This window comes from Silurus aristotelis, assembly GCF_946808225.1.
Source record: "Silurus aristotelis genome assembly, chromosome: 20".
Classification (NCBI taxonomy): Eukaryota; Metazoa; Chordata; class Actinopteri; order Siluriformes; family Siluridae; genus Silurus; species Silurus aristotelis.
This window is the reverse complement of record NC_139593.1, coordinates 11,409,070-11,430,323: the sequence shown is the minus strand read 5'-3', so window position 1 is coordinate 11,430,323 and position 21,254 is coordinate 11,409,070. Positions and strand designations below refer to the sequence as shown.

General features: G+C 37.6%; 1 protein-coding gene across 2 annotated transcripts in view; it reads left to right on the top strand.

The window, feature by feature from the left end:
* The window catches only part of neurl1aa (neuralized E3 ubiquitin protein ligase 1Aa), a 91,218-nt gene extending 70,343 nt beyond the window's left edge, over nucleotides 1-20,875 (top strand). For both annotated transcript variants that reach the window (XM_083523124.1, XM_083523125.1), the window contains exons 4-6: nucleotides 7,531-8,223; nucleotides 14,514-14,666; nucleotides 15,467-20,875. In XM_083523124.1, coding sequence (XP_083379250.1) covers nucleotides 7,531-8,223; nucleotides 14,514-14,666; nucleotides 15,467-15,708 — 1,088 coding nt within the window. In that variant the 3' untranslated portion in view covers nucleotides 15,709-20,875. The remainder of the gene's footprint in view (nucleotides 1-7,530; nucleotides 8,224-14,513; nucleotides 14,667-15,466) is intronic.
* The last annotated feature ends 379 nt before the right edge of the window (nucleotides 20,876-21,254 follow it).

Sequence of the window (21,254 nt, the reverse complement as noted above, 5' to 3'; positions counted from 1 at the left end):
TTGTATGTTTGATGACCAGCATAATTATATGTAAGTGATGTGTCAGGTATATGTCAAGAACTGAACATTGTCATCCGATTCTTGTCCCCTGTTTCTCATTTTCTGATAATGAGCACATATATACAAGTCTCACCTTACACTCATTAATCAGTGTCAACCATAGTTGCCATTGTCATTCATTTTCCATGTTTTAGGTTATAGTTTTGGTTTTGTTATCTTGTTATTGCAAATGTGAAACACCAAAAAAAAAGAAGCAACCCATCTTTGTTTGTGTTTCACATTTGCACTCTACATAAAATTCCAACAAAGTTGTCTTTGTTTTGGCTAATTCTGCTCGATAGATACCAATTTTTTTGGCTGGACTTGCACTTATGTTGAATGCTTGGAAATATCAAGTCAGTTCATGTCAAGTAATTTATACCATTTCTAGTTTGTACAATACACAGTGAAACTAATCATTGTTCCTCTGGGACCAAAGTCCTGCATAATTTGCCAGCCTCAAAAACTTTTCAAAAAGATTTTCTAATCGAGATCAACACATTTGTTTAGACCAAAAGTCTATTTATGTACAGTATTCTTGGCCAAAAATCACTCTTTTTAAAACTTTAATACTGATGTTTGACAAATTCGATTAGCTTAATAGACGATCTATCAAGAAATTTCTCAACAATAGCTTCTCTGTCAAAACCACAGCAGGAAGAGTGCAAAACAACTGGGCATCAAGGTTAGGGTTGTGAGTTTTATCAAATCCTGAGCAAATGCTTGTTTTTTTTCACATGAAGTCCAGATCCTGGCACATGAAGTCCAGATCCTGGCACAAAGACTTACTATTTTTCATTATTTGGGGATTTTGCGCTAATCAATGAAGTTATGACAAGTGTCAGAGCTCTGAAATATTTCTCTTAAGATAGGAAGTGGTTTGTTCTTATATGAAGGTCCATGCACCACATCTCCCTACTTATACTAGAGACAGAGGATAGCTTTGTAATGGAGTTTAAGGATCTTGGCTTTGCCAAGCAATGATCTGCTCTACTGGCCCTTACATCATGTAATATGTCTGGAGCCGGTGCTAAACACTCCAGTCATCAAAATTTTAACAGAGAACACGATGTTGTTTTAAACAGCAAAACAGATTTAACAATTCTCCAATGCCATTTTCACACAAAATTAATGTACTTCTAGTGTCCCGAACTGAAATTCTCAATAAAAACATGGTATAGATTATCTGCCAAAACTGCTCTAAATGTTCCTTTGAGAATTTTTACCAAGCAATAAAATAATAACTGCATCTTTGTTTTGAAAAAATGCTCTCAAATGCATGATCCAAATCACTGTCATAAGGTTTCTTTAACATTTCTTCAAATTCTTACACAAGACTGCTAAGAAAATAAGAGTACAGTAAAAGATATTTGCTTAAACCTTGAACTCGGTTACATGCAAGTGTACCTGATACAAACCTGTTTAAGATGTGTCAAAACGCTTTGGGAAGAGTATTTACACACTGAAATAATGTGTGTAATCAGTCAAAAATTAGACTCTGGCCATCACCAGCGGGGTGACGTCACGACCAGAAAGTATAAAATGCACATGGAGTGAAGCCGGCACAGCTCACCTGCTTGGCTCGCAGGCTTTGAAAGCATGCCTTTTGACGAATTCTTCCCCCTGTTATGAGCGCATGCAGCTTTACCTTTCTTTCTCCAAGGAGCGCTCTGCGATACCGAAGTCGAGGAGCTTATGGAGGTTGTGACACGTGCCGTTGCCAAGCTCGATATAACTTGGCCGGTTTATGAGCAGAAAGTGCCTTCATCCAGTAATTTAGATGAGCACTTTCTGACACAAGATGAGCACTTTCTGAACCTCCCCGTCGGGGTCTCCAAATGCCATTGGTTAAAGAGACGTTTGCCAGCTATCTCTCTCCCGGGATCACCTCTTACCTTAAGACCCCCACAATACTTACAAAGCCCCTATGTAATACGTGGTGGTTTTACAGACGTATCAGGCTGACCTGCTGCATGAGCTGTATTGGGCGGCCATGTTCACGATCTGGCTTTTAGAGCCACTAAAGAGACCGCATTTGTCAGTCTATGGCTGCCCTGGTGTCTACAGAGAGGCACCTCTGTCAGAAATGTCTGATAGCTGGATCCATTCTGCTGGACCCTCACTTTGTGGAGTGGACCCTCCCTGTTGCGCTGCTTCCGAGAGCTCTGAAGAGTGTTTGCTGGGACGGAGTCCATCTCCTCCTGGTGGCTCCAAGGTGGCTGTGGCCCCTGAGGGTGCACAGCACAGAGGTTTTGGCCTTTCCACCAAGGTGGTAGAGACCATTCTCCACTCCAGAGCTTCCTCAATGAGGAGGTCGTATGCCGCCAGATGGCGTCTGTTCTGCTCATGGTGTGTGCACCACTAGCTGGATCCAGTCCACTGCCCGGTTGGTTCAGTGCTGGATTCCTCCAAGAACAGTTCGCCAAAAGGGTTGGCTCTGTCCACCTTTATACCGGCTGAGGCCTCTGGTATGACTTGCCTGGGTAGGACCTGGCCATCGGTTTGAGAAAGAGCCCCCCTTCGAGCCTCTAGCCGAGGCATCTTGGAGGCATCTTTCCATCAAGACCGCGTTCTTGTTGGCCATTTGCTCTTTCAAGAGAGTAGGAGACCTGCAGGCCCTTTCTGTGTCCCTCTCCTTCCTGTATTTTACCCCAGGTATGGCCAGTGCCTTCTTGTACACCAGAACGGGTTACCTCCCCAAGGTGCCCTCAGTCATCCCACGACCTGTAAGGTTACAAACATTCTATCCTCTGTTTCAAGCCCCAGACCAGAAGAAATTGAACCGGCTGTGCCTGGTACACGCACTAGACCCGTTCTGTGGACGTAGGTGTTCAGTGCGTCTACCGGCTTTGTCAGATCAATCTGATCAACTGCTTATCTTCTACGGCCCTCCGAGGAGAAGCCTCCCTGCTAATAAGCAAAAACGCATCATCCTATGAGTTTTCTGGTCTCCCCTGAGGTCACTCCACCCGAAGTGTGGCTGCCCCAAAGACTTGGTCCTCTGGATTACCCCTCCAAGACATTTGCAACGCTGCAGGCTGGTCCACCATGCTGACCTTCTATAGCCTGGACTGCAGTGCCACTCCTGGCCCCTTTGTCCTTTCCAGCTAGCTGTGCTTATACACACTAGTCAGGGACTGGTCAGTTTGGCATGATTGGACACTCATTTCCAAAGTGTTTTGATGCAGCTCGAGATCCTGAAAGGGAACATTTCTGGGTTACGTATGTAACCCCAGTTCCCTGAGGGAATGAGCCACACTGCTGGTGTCCCTGCGGCACTTTCTCCTCCTTTACAGAAGCTGGCACCTTTACAGAAGCATGTGCGTTTTATACTTCCTGTTCGTGACGTCACCCCGGCTGGTGACGGCCAGCTTCCAAACTTTTGATTACACACATTATTTCAGAGCGTGAACACTCAGGCGCGTTCCCAAAGCGTTACGACACAGCGTCTTGTTTCCCTAAGGAACTAGTGTTACATACGTAACCTAGAGACATTTTTTGCCTGCTCCCTTTTAAAAACATCTTTTACATTGTTTAGTTTTTGTTTGTTTATTATGATAAATAATGACAGATTTCTTGTCTATAATATGTGAATCTTTACATTGTTTTATGAGATATGCCAAAAAAACAGAAGAACACTTTTAGTCTGGTTACCCCTAAAAAAGAGGAATTTATGATTTAAAGTTAACCATAGCAGACATTCTAATGGATTCCATTACAAATGCCATTACAAATTATCAGCTGTTAAACATTAAAACATTACCAAATGGTTTCCATTACGTAGTGTGTTTGTGCTCAATCATTGTCAGAAATTATTATCAGTAATCACTGTATTGGAATCTGGAGGCTTAATGCTGTCCTAATGGTCCCATTAGTGTCCAGTAGATACAAATATGTGATCGATCAAAGTACATTTGGCCTTTAATGGTATCCACTAGACACAGCATACCAACATCAAGAGGCAACAAATTTTTAGTGGAGTCCCACGTGGACTTTTATAGTTTCAATTAAAACCATTACCACCATTACAAAGTCTACAAAGTCTTTGAAGGATTCTGTTGTTGTTTTTTTCAGCTACAGTGACATCAGGCATGTTTTTTCAATGCCACCACACTTATTCTTAGTTTTATTTGTTTCTCCATACTGTCTTTGTATGGTCTAGACTTTAAAACCAAATCCAATTATGGAATAACAACATTCCTGATGGTATAGCATGATAAGTGGAAATTAGCTTCATCATCACAAGCTTCATTTTCATTTTTTCACTCACCTGATCTCTGTTCATGCTAACCTCTGTGTGGGGAAAAATCTGTTGATTAATTCAGTTCAGTATTTGAATGTCTTTTTTATGCCATTTCAACACTTATCTGCTGTGCTGTGTGTAAACGTTTTTCTTTGTTTCGATGCCGATGTGATGGTGCAGGAGCGTTATCTGATTATTAATTGAATTGATTTGGCTTATGGCCAACTCACCCAACAATAGTCAAACTGACTGCATTTAATGCTGTTTACACAACATGATATTGTGACAGTCAAGGCAAGAAAATAACATGTATACAAACCTAGTAGAGATATAAACATATGATATGGGCGAATTCAGCTACAATGACATCAGACAGGATTTTTTCTGCACCGCCACACTCATTCTTAGTTTTATTTTTTTCTCCATCCTGTCTTTGTTTCCTCTTCGCCTAAGGAGTTATTGAGGCTAAAAGGGTTCATCTGTGGTTAGAGGTAAGCCAGTTGCCTTTCTTGGCTTGCAGTGATACAAAGAATGATGGAAAGAAGGAAGAGAATATGAACACCCTCCCCACCCGCCCTATTTTTTTTACATGGATAAGTTTACATGGATAAGTTTTCCTATTGTATGTTCACACCTATTTTTATTTTTATAATTTCAATAATACACTGTTCATATTCATTTTTATGGCCCTCTTTTTTTCTGTTAGGGAAGCTTACTATCACTTGTCATATAAAGCTAATAGGAACTAGATGACGAACTAGCTACATTTAGTGCTGTTATTTTGGGGAGGTATTTGAAAGTCTTTGAACGTGCAGATGAAGGCTAAATACAGAACACTCTCACATGCAAGGCTATCTCATTCTGCAGCTGCATTTCTGAGTATATTGCTGGATAGCGTAATGCCATGCTGGTATTTCTTAATGTAAGTAAAGTGTTATGTGAGGTGCTCACTAGCTACCATTACACACAAACAGTAGTAACACTGCTATTCTAAGCAGCAACAGTTCTAAAATAAAAGAGAATGTAAAGAGATACTGTTTGGCAGCCATTTTGGAAAAGCTATTTGTATTAGATCGTCTACACACAAAACAAGAACTGTAAGGATTATGTTTAGGAGAAAATGATGTGCATAAACACTTATTGTAAGGATTTTTTCAGGATTTCTTGTGTTCTTCACTTAAAGTTATAATAAATTTAATCTGTTAGGAATGCATTAGATACATTTAGTTACTCAGTGTCAATGATAACTGCAGTTAATAGAGTCTAAAACTGAACAATAGTTTTTTTAGATATTGTAATATCTATGGCAGATTTAATGTTGCTTTAGTATATTATAGCACACCATATGCGCACTTAAAGGTTAAAGAAAATATTCATTTCTAATAACACCATACAAAACAGTGGAACATTATTAATGACAACTTCTGTAGTGATTTTGGGTTAAACCTTACAAAATGAAATGTGTGTCTAAGTGCATGAAGAACTAGACTGCTCAGGGTTACATTTTAGCTATTTTTAGATGCCATAAAATATTTACTTGTATGCAGAGATGGCAAAAGTACACACACCCTTCACTTAAGTAGACGTTCATATGCTCATGTTTTAAAATACTAGGGTAAAAGTTGAAGTACTGACTATACTTTTTCTCACATACTTAAGTAAAAAGTAGCCTTTACTGCTACCTGTTTTACCTGTTCACGCTGGTAACTGGACATATTAATATTAGGGCTGTCAATCGATTCAAATATTTAATCGCAAGTTAATCGCTGTTCTAAATGTACTATATATCAATACTTTGTTTTTAATACTCTAAGCAACATGGACATGCACAAAAATGGAAGCTTTATGCAAATTAATTTTTACTATAAATGAAAACATACTCAACAAAGAGCATTAAGACAAAACATTTTTGTAAATGTTTTAAAGTAATTATGGTGGTTTAAATTACATAAATCATCATGGAAACCAAACGAAACTTTTGCTATGTTTTCACACGGACGGTTAATGAGGTGATACCGGAGAAACTGTACCTCTTTGAACTTTTCATACGGATTATCGGAAAATATATTTGTTTTCAGTGTGACTTGGTTTAAGTAAAATACCTTTCGAGCTTACTATACATATATTTATTATGTCTGTAAGGCAAATTCTTGTTTTCTTTATTTTACAAAAGCACAGCATTTTGTTGTTATTATGAGTGTATACAAGTGAAAGTAGACCTTTACAGATTCGAATGATGTATTGCTTTTTTTTTTGCGCAATCAAAAAAGACAGTAATTTAAGTTCGTTTTGGCATTCTGAGGAAAAATCCCAACGAAACTCACCGCCGCATTTGTCAACCAACAGAGGGTAAATTGTATGAATCATGGTTGATTTTGGTGTTGGATTTAAGACTTGGTGCATCAGTAAATCAAATGTTTAATGATAAAAAATATTTTTCAGGGGAGTTTAATTATTTATTTTATATCTGAAAAAAGTAAGGATGTCTTAAATAAATGTATGATGCACTGAAGGTTTTAATTTTGCCTCTTTTATATTTATTATACATATATATTATAGTTTTTTATTTATTTATGTATTTAAATTTTTATAAAAAATAGTCAAACAGAAATGCGTGCCGCATTGATAGCGTGTTCATAAAATGTTGTGCTGTTAAAATTATTTTGCGTTTAAATTTTTACAGCTCTAATATGTTAATAAAAAACGAAATTGTGTTACCTAATGAATGAATCCAAGCTGAACATCCACTATATAGAACACAAGCAGAGCAAAAATGATGATGATGATCAGGTAAATCATCTGGAATGTCTCTGTTCTCGGTCATGTTTAGGTCGCTGACTCCTTCTGTCCCATCCACGTTAACCCCATACTTCTTGTTGCTATCTGCTTTGCTCATTGTGAGCTTCGCAAACTAGCCTACGTCTGTGGTGTGTGAGAGACAGGAAATGATACACCAGCGGGAGATTGAAAAAGCAGCGCAATGACAGAAATTATGTTGATGGGCTAAAAACGGCATGCAGTGAGAAGAAAGAAACATTGACATTTCACCAAATAGATTAAAACTAAAGTAACGAGCCTGTTGTGAAAATTTAGTTTTAAAGTGTAAATGTTGTATAAAAACACAGACAATAGAAATGTATTATAAATAAATAACAATATAGACTTGGGAGTTTACATTTTTTTCTTTAGCATACATGAATGTGTCCTTTTTAACATTATCTGTCTTATGCTGTTTTTCCCAACTCCAGATAGTGAAATCATCCCTCCAGACTGTCTCCGTCCACGCTCCTTCACTGCAGTACGAGGCCCCTCATCACTGCGACGTGAGGCAGAGTCCTCTCGCCTGTCCGTCAGCCTCTGTGACCTCAACCTGGCACGAGATGAGGCCAGACTCCGCCTCCCATCCGCTCCTATTGCCACCTCCCGTCCCATTCCACAGAATTCTTTGAACTCGTTCCTGCCAGCCGCCCTGGAAGGCGAGCTGCGTTTCCATCAGCTGCGTGGTGCCCACCTCAAAGCCGTGGATGAGCAGACAGTGGCACGCTGCAGTCACGGGCATGAAGAAGAGGGCACACTGGTATTCACTGAGCGTCCAATACGCCTCTCAGAGACCATCTACATCACAATGAACAAGTCAAGCCTGACTCGCTCAGGCTCACTGTCCTACGGTGTGACCTCGTGTGACCCTGCCACGCTGCGCCCAATGGAGCTTCCCTCTAACCCGGAGGAGCTGGTGGACCGCAAGGAATTCTGGGCTGTGTGCAGGGTCCCCTCTTCAATCCATTCCGGAGATGTCCTGAGTTTCCTGCTTACACAGGAAGGAGAACTGATCCTGAGCCAGAATGGCAACAGTGCAGGCATGCAGGCGTGCGTCGATAACTCGCGCCCACTTTGGATGTTCTTTGGGCTACATGGTGCTGTTACGCAGCTAAGGATTTTGGGTAGGTGTTTGTTTAAGCCTGCATGAATACCTATAAAGTGTAAAATATTGATAATATTTAATATTATAATGACACCCTTTATTGACACGCATGTCTTATTAAACTAAAGACTGTTCAGACCTTTTGCTGTCAGTGAAAATATAAGCTTAGTTACTTTGAAATTTAATTTCTATGCTGGAAAACTGTCAAATCGTGTGCAGTTAAATGAATTTATTATTGATTACAGCTGGGCTACACAGTTACATATGGCACATTTTCGTTTACACTGATTTTTGTGTCGTGTAAAATTAAATTACCTCAAACCAATTTTTTAATCCTTTACTTATGAGGCCAATAAGTTTTATACTGTTTTCACTATTGTCATGAAATTAGATTTAAGACAGGTTCAACACATTTGGAATTTGTAGCAAATACTTGTTTTTTTAAGCATAGTTAAGTGTGAAAATGCATGCCTGTGTTGTCATGGTTACAGTCTAATACAGGTAAAAATTTCTGCATTTTCTGAAAGTTTCTAATTATTTTTCATATTCATCATGGCATTAGTTTTTTTTAGCCTATATCTGAGCATTCAGAAATGCCTTACTAAAATGTATGAGTTTTGGTAAATAGTTGTAACTGGATCTTATCACTAATTCTGCAGTGCAAATGGATTACATCATTATTATAAAGTAGCACAATTTTTAGGTTGATATAATTTCCTTTCTATCACTTGCCTTTAAAAGATCATTTTTAAGACTATTCTAATTTATTGTGTCATTAGTGCCACCCACATACCTTGTTCAATCAGAAGATGGCGGTATATGTAGTGAAGGTAATTGAGCTAGTTATATATGAGAAAGAGAGAGAGAGAGAGAGAGAGAGAGAGACAGCCTTAATACAGGAAGTGCAACAGGAGGGTGTGTGGGCTTTATGTGAGCCACAATCGCACTCTAACACGTCTGTGTCACTTGAAGCATATTCCTCTCTCTAACACTCCACTCAGCGCGCCTCCTCCCAACTGTGCCGACTACATCCCCTCATCTCATTAGACTCTATCCCCTCACTTCGTCTTCTGAGGCGACACAAGAGTGGGCAATTTTCACTTCACACACCAGCTTTAATATTTCACACTGTTATTTCTCCTCCTTCCCTCTTTCACACTTATCCTCCACTGCTCTCCTGTAATCTCCAAAAACTTCTTTCAGTCAGGCTTCCTTTCTCCCACTTTCACATTTTATAACCCAGTCTTCTTGTTAAGTGTAGGAGAACCACTGCACTCCCTGTCAATGAGCACTCATCTTTTTTTTAATTAACCCATTTTGCTTTGCAGCATCTTACTAGTCCTGAGTATGTGCAAGCTTGCCTGTCTTATTTCATCAGCTTGCAATCAAGAAACAAAAGAGTGACGTTGTCATTTGTCAAAAGTGACTTGAATTTGTGCTTTTCTGACCAGAGATTAGACAAATGTAAATGTACTGTGGTTTTCATGAAAAAAAATTATATATATATATATATATATGTGTGTGTGTGTGTGTGTGTGTGTGTGTGTGTGTGTGTGTGTGTGTGTGTGTGTGTGTTTAATTAATGCAACAAATTTGACCTGCAAAACGTTCCAATCTGAGATGTTAAGTAAGATGCTAACTATTTAATTCTGTAGCACCTCATGAAAGAACACAGCATGTACAAACTGCTTTTGTTGACTCAATTATGCCTTTAGTCAGTTGTCATAGTAATGCCCACTCTATTCTCAAATAGATTTTAATGAAGGTTTATTTAGTTAATTACATGAATTTATGTTCAGTACTTGGAAACATGATATTGGAAATTAGGTTTATATAACAGACAGGATAAACCACAATTCAGAATTCAGGGTTAAAGCGGGCTAACTTGTTAGTGGGCCAACGAAAATGGATAACAAATTGCAGCAATGCTACTTTCATCTGTAGTTAGGAGAAAAGGGAGATAAATTAGTCATTGGTTGGAAAGATGGAAATCATAGTAACACTATTCAATCAAGGGCATTTTTGAGCTTATGCATGCAGAAGAGGGCAGATAACACTGTCCAATAAGTGTGTTCTGCGGCCCTGTAGCCCTGTATCGCATGTCTGAGGAAATTTGAGAAAACTATTGTTGGTGGATGTTCTATTAGAGAAAAAAGTAAAAATTTATCAGGGGGCCAAATAAAAAAATACAAGCAAAACTGCATTTGCTTTTGTATAGTGTGTAAACAGGAAATAATGAGGTAATGTTGAAAATGGCCTCGTCTTCAGGAATGGAAGCCCTCAGCAAACATCAGCAACATCATTGTAATATCCAAGAATTGCAATACGCCTAAAAAGGAAGTGCTGAACCGTTTTGTTTCAACACTGGAGCAGGACTTGGCCCTGACCTTCATTATGTCAACCGAAAGCAGTGTAATATTTATATTGAAATTCTTCACACAAACTTTTATTGAAAATGAAGGACAAACATGGCTGAAATTACTGATATAGTGACGTTAGCGATGTTTAAAATATCAGGGAAAGGTAACGCTCGTCAGCGTCTCATGTATTATGCATTTTCTCAGAGTTTTCTCAGATTTTCACACTCAAATCAACACCTCTACCACCCACATTCACTTCAGCATCATCCTTCTTCCTTTCTTTCTGTGTCTCCTTGTCTTTCTCTCTTCTCAGTCATCCTCTTTCTTTTTCTATATGATAATGAGTCGATCATGCAGGCTACCCACTCACAAGTGTCAAACACCCAAATGCCTGGTGAGGTGGATCGCCCATGCTAGGGCTCACCTTCAAGTGCCGCGTTGCTTTTTTGATGAATTGTCACTAGTTCTTTATACTTAACTCTTATCCTGACAAACTTTACAGCAATGCATCATCTACTTGAGATGTCCAAGTCTCCTCCTCTGCCTGCATATCAATATGACATCCACATCACTGACAAGGGAAAATTAAGCTATTTGATTACTACAGGATAAGTCAATAAATTATATTAAAATAAAATTTTTTAAAATGCATCCCTACTCTACAATACAATATCAAATCAAATTAAATTGTATTTGTCACATACACATACATACAGAGTACAACATGCAGTGAAATGCTTTTAATATCGACAATCTACAATATCTACCTACAATATTCTAGCTAGCATATGTTAAAAGTAGGTCTGTCAATCAATTCTAATATTTAATTGCGATTATTTGCATGACTGTCATGAGTTAACTCTTGATTAATAGCAACTTAATCCCAAATTTTTATCTGTTCTAAATGTACCCTAAATTAATAGTTTTCAAGTTTATAAGACTCTAATCAACATGGGCATAGACAAATATGGATGCATTATGCAAATGTATGTTTATTATTAGTGGAACCAAACTCAACATAGAGCATGAAAACCAGGCATGTTTTAAAGGTCATAAATGTTTTTTAAAGAACTCGTTGATGTCCATTAACCACATGAAAAAAATAACAGAAATACCAGGTTCCAATTCTTCTTCTTCTTCTTTTTTTTTTACCTGAGTAATGAAAAAACAACATCAATAAATGAATATAAAAAGATTTTAATGTAGACTCTGAATTTGCGTTAATGTGTTATTAACGCGTTAAGTTTGACAGCCCTAGTAAAAGGGAATAAATACAGTATGTAAGGTTTCTTAATGTTAAGGTTTAAAGGTTTTTGGCTCTTCCCACACAACATAAATAAATATATTATGTACTGTAGGAACAAAGTGATCATTCACAGTTGTATGTATGCAAAGTATCCAAATTTTTTATTACATGAATGTTATTTATATAGAAGCATTGCAGCATCTACACTATATAAACAAAGGTATTGGGACACCTGACTCCTAGAGCCATATGTAGTTCCCCTTCATTCAAACTATTAGAACCGATCTTGTTCCAGCATGACAATTCTGAGTGGCCTGCTATAGAACTCTGACCTTAACCCTATTGAACACCTTTGGAATGAATTGCAATGCTGACTGCAACCCCACCAATACTCACTCTACATCAATACCTAACTTTACCCTTGTACTAAACCCTTGTGTCTGAAAGAGCAAAAATTTCCATAACCAGACTACAAAATATAGTGGAACTTTTTCCCAGAAGAGTGTAGATTATAATAACAGCAAATAGGAATTAAATGGGAACTGGGATGTTAAAAAATGTACATATGATTCTCATAGTCAGGTGTCCACAAACTTTTGTCCATATAGTGTAGGGATGACCAACTGGTCACGATGTGTCGAGCCGGACCGCGAAATCTTTTGGGTTCTAAGGCACCACGGGTCACTACTACAGTTAATATACTCACTCTTGCTCTGATCAGACGTGCAGTTGTGCATGCAGTAAAGGCAGCAGAGAGCGATACGCAAACAGATGAAACTTTCAGAGAGTGAAAAACAATGGCATTCTCAAAAATAAGGAAAGTTGATGCTGAAAACAGTGTTTTTCGAGATGCCTCCATCTTTAAGTTTAACAGTTCAGCCTAACCGATAATTTTTTTTTCATTTTCATTTGAGGTTATTTCCCTTTTTTGGACTTAAAGGAACTGTACAAATGAACATATTAAGGATTTCTTGCACTTTTTCATTTTTCCAACACTGGCCTGATTTCTATCTTCTATATTTCAAGTTGCATTGGTAAAATATTATCTTCAATATCATTCAGAAAAACAATGTTGAACATAAGATACATTTATTTAGGTAGAGGCAACACATGTGAAGTTAAAATGTGATATGAGATTTCCGTTTTTAACCACTGAGGAATGCGTTCATTATTATGATCTGCCATCTCAGTTCAGCAGAAACAAAAGCACTTTAGCTTTTTCTTTTATTTATCTTTTATTTTGCCTTTTATTTATTGATTTATAATGTGTCCAATAAAAATGTTGCCTACACTCATTTCTTTAATCTGGCAAAAAGCATCAATTCATGTTTTTAGGTATGTAATTGTCCTGGACCTCAGCTGACAGGGAGGGTTCATTTATTGGACCTCAAGCAATTTTAGTTGAAGACCCCTAATATAGTGTGTATAGTGTGTTGCTGTCCAACATTAAATTCAGTATATATTACATCTGAAATAGTATTTTAATAATAGTCCCACTGTGCAATTATTGATGTAGTTAAAATGCTGCTTTGTCTTTGATTCGTAATGTTTCTACATCAAATGACATATGAATGTTAAAGCAATAGCACTCAAAACCCAAATTTTTAAGATTACCAAAGGTATGTAACTAGTTTAAATGTGCATCCATGGAACCACAAAGTTTTCATTACACGCTTTAAACAGAGCTCTGGAATCAGACATCTGTCTTTACGGTCTCCTGAAGGGTTTCTCTCATTTTCTTCTACAGTCAACATTTGTGCCTGTTGTTAATCTGATGAGATGGTGTGGATACGTCCAAGCCCCTGCAGTCTCTGATGACTCACAGAGGAGGATTTAAAATGGATGGTTGTGCGTAATGATCAAATGGTGCAATGGCATGCCAGATGTCATGGTGCACTCTTTGTTTCAGTCGTGCCCTGTATAACACCCAGCTCTATGTCGAGCCTCGCAAAAGCTGCAGAACATGCGGGCAGTGTGCATCACGTGTGTGCTCAGGTCACACTTTTGTTGGGCCGAATATAGATTGTTGTGGGACATCGCATTATCTGTATCTGATAGGGGTAGACCTCAGGGGAGCCATACAGTATATATTTTTGGCTGTTTTTATAGATATGCAGGCATGGTTACATGTATTGTGTTACATTATATAGAAACATTTTGGTATTTCCTGATAATAAATGTTAGTAGTTATAGTAGTACATAATTGAAAGTATGTCAACGTTGTATGCTTTTTCTATCTGCTTAGTGCTGCTCAACAGTTCAAACAGATTACTTGAAATATTGCCTTGATAGTGGAAAAAGTTGGCTGTCCTGTCTGACTACAGTGTTAATGATACCACTCCACTTTGCAGAGGTGTCATATTCAGATTCCAGCCTCACTTCAGAACAATTTATAAACCACACTGGGTACTGGACACTCCCTGCCAAAACAAAACTGTAGAGGGTTATGTGGCTCAGCACATTCCAGTGAGTGCATGTCTTGCTTAATCACAATGAAATGCCATCTTGGTCACCTTGGACAGCAATAATATATCAGCCACTGACCATGGATCATGCAGCTTAGCTTTTCCCCTTGTTTGACTCCCATCTGGGGATTAAAGCTGCACATGCTATTCATTATTGATGTCAGTAGCAGAAGCAGGCAAGTCAAGGAAATGCCAGAATTAACATCTTTTCCTATGTTCCTTTACACATGTGTTTCAGGCTCTATTCACCCGAGCGATACTCAAGGCCCATCCAGCCCTAGCTCACCCTCCTCTTCTTCTTCTCACTCTCTTGGAGCAGGCCTATGCAGTGGAAGCTCAGAGCCAACAATAAATTCAGGCTGCTCTGGAGCGTTCTGCACCTCTGTCACAGGCAAGTGATCTGTGCTATTTTATGTAAGGAGTAAAACGTTACATGGTCGATACAGGAAAATAATCCAAGACAGAGTGATGTGTTTTAACTATAATCATGCTCTAACCCTGCAATTGATTTAGTTTTTTCCAATATCAGAACACTCCAATGTGTATTACCTTTAATACCACAACATTTTGCCAGTGACTAAAATATTTTTAATTCAGTGGTACTTCTTAACTATTTTTAGTTGGTATCTGTTATTACTTTAAGACAAAAAATAGAAAGAACTTTCTGATTTAAGGACTTACCTCAGGTGAAAAACTGACTACTGCATTAATGCTGACATTAGAGACTATAAATATGAAATAAACATAAAACTTCAATAAATGATTCTACATTTATACATTTATTTATTTTTAATAACAGCACGTTTTTAATGTTTATCTGTTTAAAGGCCCTGTAAAGTTGTAACTACAAAACAAAAACAAAAAAAAAACCTTTTATTAGAACAAACACATAATTTAAATTAGTTTTAAATGATTGCCTAAACTGCTGTTATTAAAACCAGCAGCTTCCAACCAATAGATAGATAGATAGATAGATAGATAGATAGATAGATAGATAGATAGATAGATAGATAGATAGATAGATAGATAGATAGATAGATAGATAGATAGATAGATAGATAGATAGATAGATAGATAGAATCAGATTTGAGCATTGAAATGTGTTTTTTAGTGGCAGCATGTTCAATCAATATTGTGTTAATTTTTTTATTTTAGTTAATAATTTTTCCTTTTTTTCTTTCATCTTTAAAGGAAAAACCCCAAGTTCACCCATCCACCTGTCCAAGTCTCCAACCTTCCCATCATCCTTCAACTCGTGGCAGGATGAGTGCTCTATCTGCTACGAGAATGCAGTGGACACGGTTATCTATGCGTGCGGCCACATGTGCCTGTGCTACACCTGTGGCCTGCGCCTTAAAAAGATGTCTAACGCCTGCTGTCCAATCTGCAGGAGGGCTATTAAAGACATTATAAAGACCTACCGGAGCACATAGGAATCATATTTCACTTCTGTAATACACCATATGATGGCCCATGAAGGCCAAAACAAAGACACATAACGAGACCCTCGCATATGAGGAACGAGGTTTCTGGTTCAGGGACATGTACTTGGCCTTTCATTGTTCCCATGGTGATGAATTTGAACCTTAAAGCCTCAGGCATCCGTCCGCAAAAAGGTCTCTTATAGTTTCATGCATGAGGCTTTGTTGCTACGGTAACCGGTCGTGACGCTGCTCAGGAAAGGAGGAATCTGAATAAAACGCTCTTTTTTGAGGAGGATAAAAGAAGACGCAAAACTGTAAATAGCCTCAAGCAAATCAGGAAGTTCCAGGAGACTTTAATATCTGAAATGTTAATATCTCCATCTTATTTTCAACTCTTTCAACTCTTTTTGAGCCATAGGAGACTCGGAGTCTCGTCTGTTTGCAGATGTGGGAAGCTGGAAAAAGTATTTTAACATACTCAAAAAGATATACAAGTGATATTTTTTCCTTTAACCTTTCGGCCGCCCTTAAAACCTTTCCCGTCAGCTTCTTGTTTAAATGTTTCAGTGTCACAATTTCTGTCTGTGTACAGCTGAGATTATGTGAGGGATGTACAGTATGCCCCTAACCACGTGCTTGAATGCTCTCGGACCTAACACTTAAGCTACTCTGCCAGCTTGCAGTGTTGATGTATCAAATTGACTAAAGGACCTTGAAGGACTGATGACAGTACGATTCTGTGTTAAGCAGCGTAATGTGAAACCTCAATTCCCTGCTGAAACAAACAGATTAATAATTCCATGTGATAATATGGTGCTGCTGGTGCATTACGGATGTGCCTGAATAGTCAAGTATCTTTTGAACTGGTGTTAGTCATAGTTGACTTTATCAGGTGTTTTAAATAGGACTAAAATGGAATTAATTCTAAATAAATCAACTTTTAGGGCATTTTTACTAAGTGCTAAGCATAATTGTGATATAGTATTAAATTTTAGGTGGCAAATACACACTCATCAAACAAAATCCCAAAACCTAATTCCTAGATCATTAGTGGACAAATCAAACAATTATTTCAACCTAAAACATGGAAGCTTGTCAGATGAAGATAGAAAGCAAGAAGAGATGAGAGAAACACCTCAAACTATTGTAAGTTATCTAAACTAGCTAGCTAGATTTGTACTGTACGTGCTTTTTGAACATCCCATTCCATATTTAGTCCCCATTTCCTGTTATACTAACCTCCTTTTCTTGGAAAGATGTTCCAATAGATTGTAGAGTATGGTTGTGTAGATTTGTGCTCATTCAGACACAAGAGCTTTTATAAAAAAAAAGTTAGGTACTGATGTAGGGTAAGGAGGCCTGCAGTAAAGTCAGCGTTTCAACTCATCCTAAAGGTGTTCAGTAGGGTTGAGGTCAGATCTCTAGAGCAGGCCACTTACGATCTTCCACAACAACAATTGTAAACTACATTTTAATGGAGCTGGCTTTGTGCACAGCTGCATTGCTGTAAAAACATGTTTGGGTCTCCTAGTTCAAGTGAAGGGGAAAATGTAATGATACCACATCCTAGACAATTGTATCCTATACAATTGTATTTATTTCTTGTTTATAAAAGCAATATTCAGTTATACTGAATATCAGCATGGCTGTAATTATCTACAGCACTCTTGCTTTGCTGTAGCTATTATAGCAGAGATTCAGTAAACTAAGGAGGCAAGAAGTACCAGGTGAGAGGTATCTGTAATCAGAGGTTACCATTGGTACGTCTGAGATGTGGGGGTGGTTAAACATTGAGTGATTATGGAAGCTCGCTAAATTAATAAAATTTAAATTAAAGATGACTTGAAATATAAATACATCTGCACATAATTAATAACAATACTGTTTCTCCTGCCAGCAAGGTGTAGAGAAAAGCAGCTGAGAGACGTCTGGCGTAGGCCGACAGGTCGTGACGCATCCGGCGTAAACCCTGGGTTAACGTTTAAATGTCAAGCTTTGATTAAGTCGGTGCATAGTTCTATAGTAAAATGGCCATGAACCTAATCAATTCAGTTTGGAATCAGATACCAGCTGACAAAATGGCCACGTTGCCCTTACGCTGTATTTGGAATGAAAATGTTAAATTTCCTTTTTTACTCTTGTGAGAAAGTAGATTGGTTCAGAGTAGACAATCTCAGAATGTCATGAGGAAGAGTTTTTCAGACAACCACCAACACCATTACCACCAAAGATCATACATTAAGGTAATAAAAAAAACAATAAAAATGCATTTTATATTACGATTATATAGGAAATTGGAAATTTTAGTTAAATTATAATAATTCCAATAATATATAAATCAAAAGTCATAATTTTCATGTGTATGAAAAATGTGTGTGATTGGAGTATTAAAAAATAATAATAATAAAAACAGAGCACCAGAATAATTTTTAATTCCAGCAGCCAGGTGGCGAAGCAGGTTAATCACATGACTTAACAAAATACACATTTCTTATACAAACTTCTCTTTAGAAATGAACTGGAAAGAAAAATAGGGTTATACTTATTTTTCTGTGGTATTTCTTTTAATCAGTCTAAACCAGGATGCTGCAATCAAAGCTCCAGTCTGACTCTGAGGCTCATGCCTCCGTTGTCAGTTTTGCCATTCAAGTGTTGCGAGCAGCTTCTTGAAGCACTCGGCACATGCAATTGCCATGGAGACGGGAATCTTGGGAAAGCGGAAACAGCCTTGAGATGTTAAACAATGGACCGATCATTTGTCAGATGAGGCTATTTGGTTTGCCAGGGCAATCCATAATTCACCAAGTACCCTCTTTATTCGAGGTCAAATATGACATGTTGCAGGATAACTACTTGAGGGCAGTGGGGAAGCACATGGTTGCAGACATTTTGAGCTGGAACATGCGTATTATATTGTGTTTGAACGCAAGATACATGAGAATGCAATGTGTTTGAGTGAAGAGGAGCTGATGTTTGGAGGACAAAGGGAAAGATTTCAGTGTCATTTTGCCTTAAGAGTGCTTTTAGCCATAAATTTACAGCTGGAGATGGACTGATATCATTTGAGACACCCTTTTCACTGGTACTCATAGGAAAAGGTTTGTCACTTAATGTCAGTAATATTCTCATACTTCAGAACATCAAATATCTATGCTGCTACAGCAACACACAGTTCATCTACAGGCAATGTTACAACGACATCCATCTGGACTTTACTCCATTTCATCGCTGCTGTCACAAGAAAATCTCAAATTTTGACTTTGTGTATATATTTGAAAGCTGGACATCCTTTTTTTATGCACCCAAAGTTAGAAAGCAGCGTATGTTTCGTAATAAATAAAGCAAGACTGTAGAAAGATTCTTGTATGACAATACCCTACATGCAATATTTTGTTTTTTTCTACAACACTTGGAGCTGTAAGATTTGCTTGCATTATTCACTTTTTATATGTTAATGAATATCAATTGATCATGAACCTGAATTTCTATTTAAACTCTCACATTCTATCCAGTGTTTCTTTACAATGGTGAGACTTAAAATCTGAATTATTTGATTGGATGTTCCTCTCTGGAAAACATAGAAGATGCTTAGCTTCTATCCATGAGCTATACTGTGGGGTTTTGCAGTGAACAATCATAAAACATTGTTATATTCCTTGCAGGTTTAAGATAAGCACACAACGGCGGCAATGTATAGTTTTGCTGTAATGATAAGGACGATAAAAACCAGCTATTTTGTGATTAAACATCACATCGAAGATCACAATCCTGAGCTCAAGTTAGTGCCTGTGTGTGGGGTTTCATCTAGGTTTTCCATTCACTGTCCAAAAACATACCAGTGGGTTGATTGGCTACACCGAATCGTCCCTGGTGTGAATGTGCGTCTGCTTAGTGTGTTATGATGAACTGGTGTCTCATGTAGGGAGTATTCTTTCATCTCAAGTGTTCCCAGGATAAGTTCTGGATCCACCACAAACGTGACTAAAATACAGCGATTATTAAAGATGAATGAATAAATTTATAATCTTGAATGATGAGAAAAAAAAGGCCTTCCTTGTGTTTTGAAGTCACTTTATAAAGCTTGTGATTGTACTTTTCTAAACAGCTTTATTTCTGTCGTTTTGACCAATGACCACTTGATATTGATTTCCTGACCAAATGCATTCATCCAGCATTGTGGAAGAGCACTAGCTCTGTCCTAAAGTGAAACTTAGTGTAATATAATCAGTTATGATTTCCCCCCCCTGTTGTATCATCACATTGTAAAGATGATGAGAATAACTTTTGCTGAGAAGATCGAAGAAGATGCTCCACAGCTGGCTTCACTTCTGATCGTTGTCAACTTTGTAATACTGAGTTTAATCATGTAGTGTATGATGTGTTGAATGTTCAAGTATATGGTACAGATAATCACCTTTTAGACATCTTGAATAAATCTCCTCTTTCTATTTGCAGGAATATGAGGTTTCAGTTCTTGCAACGTGACATTCTAAATTCATTTCCTTTGTGCACCTTATTCTAGTTCAATTTATTTAAAATATGTAGATGATCAATAATCAGGTTAGGCTTTAAAATCTTTTTTAATGTCTTCTGCTTGCTTCTGCAAGCGCAATGAACACTAAATCCAGTTCATGCTGCAACCAGGTAAACATGGTGCGATGCTGGTAAAAGGAAAGATGCAGGACTTACAGTTTATGGGCCAGAAAAAGCTTAACTACAAATGTAAAAAAAAAAAAAAAGTAAGGAAATAAAATGTTTCCATAGTTATTGTATGGCAATTTTATAGAAAGTATGTCATTTTCTAAGGAATTATTAAATAATATTATTACAAGTTTAAAAACCTTCAGCACTTTTGAAGACTTTTTCATTCAATAGTGCGATTCGGTTTATCTGTGTTTAATTTTCACATAGAGCTCAATGTTGCTGGTTTGCAGTTCACAGTAGTTTCAAAGCCAGACAAATCAGTACATTTAATGAACTGAAACCTTAAGGAGCAACTCACCCATTAGAAAACTTATTCAGTGTGTGAATCTATTTTCTGTCGTGCAAACGTTGTCCGGGGTGTTTATTTTTACTCTACTGCTGCAGACGGTGACTGATTTGTAAGCTTTGTACAGTATAGTGTGAGTCATAGAATGATTGTGTCAATAAACTTTCCAAATGTGTTTCAGCTACACATCGTTCCCAGTTTCTGTTCTTCTGTTCAATGCTCATTATGACTGTTTGGAAAATGATAGTAGGAAAAGTCATGGATAATTATAATTTAAACACACAGGATTTCATTCAGTGTAATTCTGTTACAGGCACCTTGAATAATTTTATAAAGATTTACATAAACCCTGATGACATGATGGGTCTACCATCACACTTGTGGGTAGCAGTAAATGAGATATTTGTGACTCAATGCTTTGTTTTAGCCAAATGACATGCCAAATGTGATGTCAGGAGCTGAGGTTGCAAGCTCAAGGGTTTTTAAGGTCAAGGGTTTTTAAGTAATTATGGTGTTTAAATTACATAAATAATCAGGACACCAAACAGAACTTTTGCTATGTTTC